The sequence below is a fragment of the Branchiostoma belcheri genome, unplaced genomic scaffold (genome assembly GCF_001625305.1).
Source record: "Branchiostoma belcheri isolate BF01 breed outbred unplaced genomic scaffold, Haploidv18h27 scaffold427, whole genome shotgun sequence".
Classification (NCBI taxonomy): Eukaryota; Metazoa; Chordata; class Leptocardii; order Amphioxiformes; family Branchiostomatidae; genus Branchiostoma; species Branchiostoma belcheri.
Genome location: NW_017804051.1, coordinates 55,049 through 60,275, shown reverse-complemented (window position 1 = coordinate 60,275; position 5,227 = coordinate 55,049). Strand labels below are relative to the sequence as shown.

The 5,227-nt window shown below is 38.9% G+C and overlaps 1 protein-coding gene across 2 annotated transcripts in view; it reads right to left on the bottom strand.

The window, feature by feature from the left end:
* Nucleotides 1-3,957: 3,957 nt before the first annotated feature.
* Nucleotides 3,958-5,227, bottom strand: part of LOC109478195 — a 21,272-nt gene continuing 20,002 nt past the window's right edge. For both annotated transcript variants that reach the window (XM_019779654.1, XM_019779655.1), the window contains one exon: nt 3,958-4,382. In XM_019779654.1, the coding sequence (XP_019635213.1) occupies nt 3,958-4,382 (425 nt within the window). The remainder of the gene's footprint in view (nt 4,383-5,227) is intronic.

The following is a 5,227-nucleotide window of genomic DNA, read 5'->3' as shown; positions in this document are numbered from 1 at the left end:
ACCACACTAAATGCAGATGCATACGTTGCGTTAATTGAAATTCAGTAAATATAATCGAATCCAGTTTGTGTCAATTCTCCATGTTTCTTATAATGTCCCTGCCAGCTTCTTCATGCGTTCTAGGATGGTCTTATATAGAACGCATTAAAACGCATATTCCATACAAGTTGGTGACAATTAACAATTCATTTCATATTCCATAAATCCATTCACGATTACCTAAGCAATGTACTCTAGTCGACTATACTGTTATCTTGATTATAGCATTGCAGATATTGCCTTCACTAATAAACTTTTTGCTTTACTAGTAGAAATATAGATATATTCCAAGAACAGACGAGGAGTTACTAAGCATACAGACATACTGAAAGGATAGATATAGTACTAGTATATAGATATTCTGCAAGAAAAGATGAGTTGCAAGAATAATATTAGATATATTGTAAGAATAGAGCAGTAGTATATTGATATACCAGAACAATAGAGGAGTTACTAGTATATAGATATACTGCAAGAATATAATGGAGGATCCGGAGTTACTAGTATACCGCAAGAATGGAGAAGTTACTGGTATATACTGATGTGTATACCGCAAGAATAGAGGAGGAGCTACAAGTATTTTGACATAACGTAAAAATAGAGGAGGAGCACACTGTAATTATTCTTGTTTAACATGTGTACTACAGGTTATTAAGAACGTTCTAAAATCACCAAATATATTCCTCTCGTTAATTTTCAATCCAAAGCAAAAATAATCTACCTTTTGTTACCTCAAGTAGGTCGACCTTATTGGCCAATTTTCCAATTCTAAGCTCGTAGCAGTGTAGCAATTTACCAGATTGTTATGTAAAATTTTGATTTCTAGAATAAGTGAAACTAAACATTAGAACCCTGTTACAGCAAGTACTATGGAGGAAGTGAAAAATAAGGTTATTAATATAGAACGATTTTCCATACAAAATGGAACGGACTGTATTATTGACTATTCTGACCGTATTTGAACATTTAGCTTGTATTTTCAAGTTTCGTCTTTCTGCTGTTTGCTTGTGATGTATGTAGAATTTCGAGATAAAAATTCTTGTCCGCAATCTTTTTCCCCACCAGGTCAAACATAGATGTTTACTCTTGCCAAATAGGTTTTACTTCCTACATGTACTACTCTGCAGTTTTCTTATTAGGACCATTTTCTCTCTCAACCCACCATAAGTTTTTTTTTTTTTTGGTACTGACAACAGATCATTGCCTCTCTCTCTGTCCTCCTTTTATTCCTTCAGCTTGTCCTGTCTTATGGGAGAGTTTTGTGTGATGCTAGTCTAAGACAAGGTAGCATTGCATGTCAAATTGCGTGTAACTGTAGCCCCATTTAATATCATTTTCAAATAAGATGCCAGATTTCCATTGGCTGTTGAAAGGAGAGTCAAATAAACAATATAGTCTGACATTGTTATTATGTTAACCAAGATTTACCTAACCTTCTGCATTTGTTCATTTAAAAGATTTTTAATGATTTGATATCTTTAAAATAGTTTGTATTTTCTTTAGCATTGCACCACGAAACTCTTTCTAGATGACGTCTTTAGTCCTTTAATACGAATCTAAACCAACGTTTCCTTTTGTTTGAAAAAAGAACGTCCCTTTCAACCTCACTGCTGTCAACACCTCTAATTTATAAGATCCGCTTATGAGCATACATTGTATGTGTTGTAATATCGCACCTCGAAAGGTACAGGTACAATTGTCATGAGAATAAGATGCACAGCTGACACCAAAGGAACAGCCTCTAATTTAGGAGATCAGAAAAGAAGACCATGCATGAGGGAGGAAGGAAAGAAGATCTAGACTGCTAAAAGAAAAGATAGATTTGACATAAGCCAAAGAGTTGCAAATAGAGTCCATATCTAAAATTACATGAGCATGACTAGATAGTTTCCAATAAAGAATAAGCTAAGAACGTGTGAAAAGAAAGTCACGCCGAGTTGACTTCCATGTTCATCAGTTTCTTGACCAGACCATCACAATCCCAGCCTACAGTATAGAGAGGAAACAACAATAGTGGTCTAAGCATGGATCATCCAAGAGTGGTAGCATTGCCAACAACCCAAAACTTTTATGAACTACTCTGCCGCGGCTCTTGTCATGGCATTGCAGTCTGCTGTAGCCTACTGATGATATGTTCAACAAGACATAAGTTTTTCATTGATGGAAAACCTGTACACTAAATACATTGCGTTAGATATTAGACATTTCTAAATCTAATTGAAAATCATGAACATTACAAAAATGTGTATCATTAACTGGCAAGGCTTGAAACAACGTTAACTATTTAACCATGCTTCTACCGACCCTACTCACCATTTATTCCTTGAAGTCCTCCATCCCACTCCCTATGATTTCCTCCCGGAACTCCCGTGCTGGAAAACAAAAGACGTACGATATACTTTAACTTTTACTACTTTAACCTGCAAGGAAGGTTTCAAATAACTCTATCAACCATCAACAATTTCTTCTTATAATTACATAACACCATAACCTGTAACACATTTGGTAGTGGAAGTTTATGGGGCTCTGATATTTTCTTATCCAGTATACTTTTTGTAATAGTTTGTAGAATCACAGTAAAACTTCATAGAAGGCTCTGATGACATTTGCTCATCCACATGTTTTGTAATATAGTATAAAGAATCATAGTAAAACATGAATTACCGGTTTCTTCCTTCTCTTCCTCCGTCTCCTGACAGGTCCACATCCCGTTTTCGCCCTTGCTGGGTTGCAGTTTTCCATCCTGCCCACACTCCACCTTGTAGCAGAACTCTTCGCCGCTGTCACAGCCGCAGTTCTGTAACTCGTCATCACCCACCCAGCTTTCGTTGTCCTGTAGGTAAGCATCAGTGGGAGGGACCAAAAATTTAATATACCCTGCATGATCTACCTCATAAACCAATATTGATGTATCCAATATTGATGTATCCAGCACAGTTTATTCAATAATACACTGTCAACTATTACAACATCAATTTGTCGCTGAAACAACCTTGAGAAAATGAAAGTTTTCAATCATTGTTCAAATAGTTTTGATCACATATGAAAGGAATTAAATACAACAATTCATCAAACTAGACGAAAGGACATAGTAATAAATCAGAGCCTTGTCCTGTCACTCCTCTTCATATTTATCCGTCACCCAAGCTCCAGGATGGCAACAGACAAATTTTACCATTTCCGCATGTTGACCACTGTCACTGAGAGGACAACAAAATGTGTTGCCCCCCAAATCAGGTAAAAATTAATGCGCACGCTGATGCCATCCATACAAATTACTTGCTGTGGCCAAACCTTATGTTCCCCACAGTCCTTTCCCTCGGGTTCCTCTCTCACTTCAGATGTCCTCTTTGATACAGTACCTAGAAAAATAGAATTCTAATATTTGTCTGTCAGTCAGATAGTCAGTGTTCATCTCTCTTTCATTTTTTACCTCTTTTCGATTTTTCAAAGAGTCGGAGTGATTTCCATTAAAGTAGCAGAACTTGACAGGAAAAGTTACATTCCCCTCCAAATATTGGGTGTTTTGATCACATAAAGTTCGCTGACTCCTGTTGGAACAAAACTTCCTAAATATACCCAGTATATTCCAATATATCCTCCCCCAGCTTGTGGAGTATCCTGCATTAAAGCATACTTCGTGGCATCTGCTTCAATGGTAGTGCAGGCATTAGTGGCAACATATTGCACACTAGAAGGGCCAGATTTGCAAGCAAATACCGCATAGTTTACTTCATCCCTTCCCATGCAAAAATTGACTCTTCCACGTCAATCAGTTCTCTCAGTTACACACGCACGCATACACATACGCGCGCGCACACACACACACACACACACACACATAGGCACACTTCCTTTGTCCGTTTGAAAAAGTCACAGTAGCGAAAAAAATAAAATAGAACAAAAGAAAGTTTTGCTTTACATACCTGCGTAGACTTCTATCTCGCAGACTGTCAGGATACGGCCATAGCCGGGCAGTCGGATCCCCACATATCGTCCTGTCAGTCCGTTGCAGTTGATGGCATCCTTGTCCTTACCAGCGGGGATGGTGTGATGCCCGCCGCAGCGAGGGTTCTGGTCTACGCGCGCATTGTTTCCAATGTGGACGGAGAAGGGGCTGAGTCGCTCTCGGCAACAGTCCGCGCGGTTCATGATGACCACCCACTGGACTCTGACCGAGGTTCCGAGGTCCACTTGCAGCCAAGGGTTCGCCTCCGCTGGAGTGTGGGTGCAGCACTGGCTACCCCAGTTCGGGTCCCTGCATCCGTCAGTCGCTCGGGAGGCAAACCCGTTATGTGCGACATTCGACTGGGACGTTGGTTTTCCCAGCGCTAGGTTTGGAGCTGAGAGTAAAAGAAGAAAATATTATTAAAGAAACAACAACAACAACAACAAAAAACAATTGCGAAGCTATCGTTTATTTCTTTGGAAGCTTTGTCCTGTTGAAAGAAACTCTCCCCTCGGTTGGGTTAAGGCAGCCTATGGCCAACTATGATTAGTATTTCATACATATGGCTGTAACTTTTGATAGCTTGGTCGCACCACAACTTAAATAATTAATAAATACGTTGAATAAAGGTTATTTTGTTTTTACTACTTCTGAATTTTTGGGTTAAAAATCAACATTTTGGTTAAAAAAAAGCTGTTTACTTCATGGCTTTACGCGCAAGCGGTAACAACACATTTCATCATGATATTTTACAAGTAGAAAGCCAATCCCCTATCTATTATTTTTGTCCGAGGCTATTTTGTTTTAAATGACAGTGACATTGTTTTTTTGGGCCCAAAACGACAGAAACAGCTATTTTTCTGTCATTTTTCGTTAAAAAATCGCCACAGTTAAAAAATTTCGACTTATATGCAAAATAGCCTCGGACAATTTTGAGAGAAAAGTGATAATACGTAAACATGGATTACTCTAAAGATGAATTATGTTGTTTCCAGCTGCGCGTAAAGCCGTTTAAGTCATACTCCGTGAATAAAATGCGTAGCAACGCGGGTTTACAGGGAAAACATACAAATGACCGCCGGTAACCCAGAATTCGAACACGCGTTCTATTCGAATGACGTCATATCGAACATGGTGGAGCATGATTCGGGTTCGAAACATGTATGTGGCAATCGTGCAGACACACGTCCTAACTCGAACATGAATGTTAGCCTAGGCCGCCGTTAACCCAACCGAGCC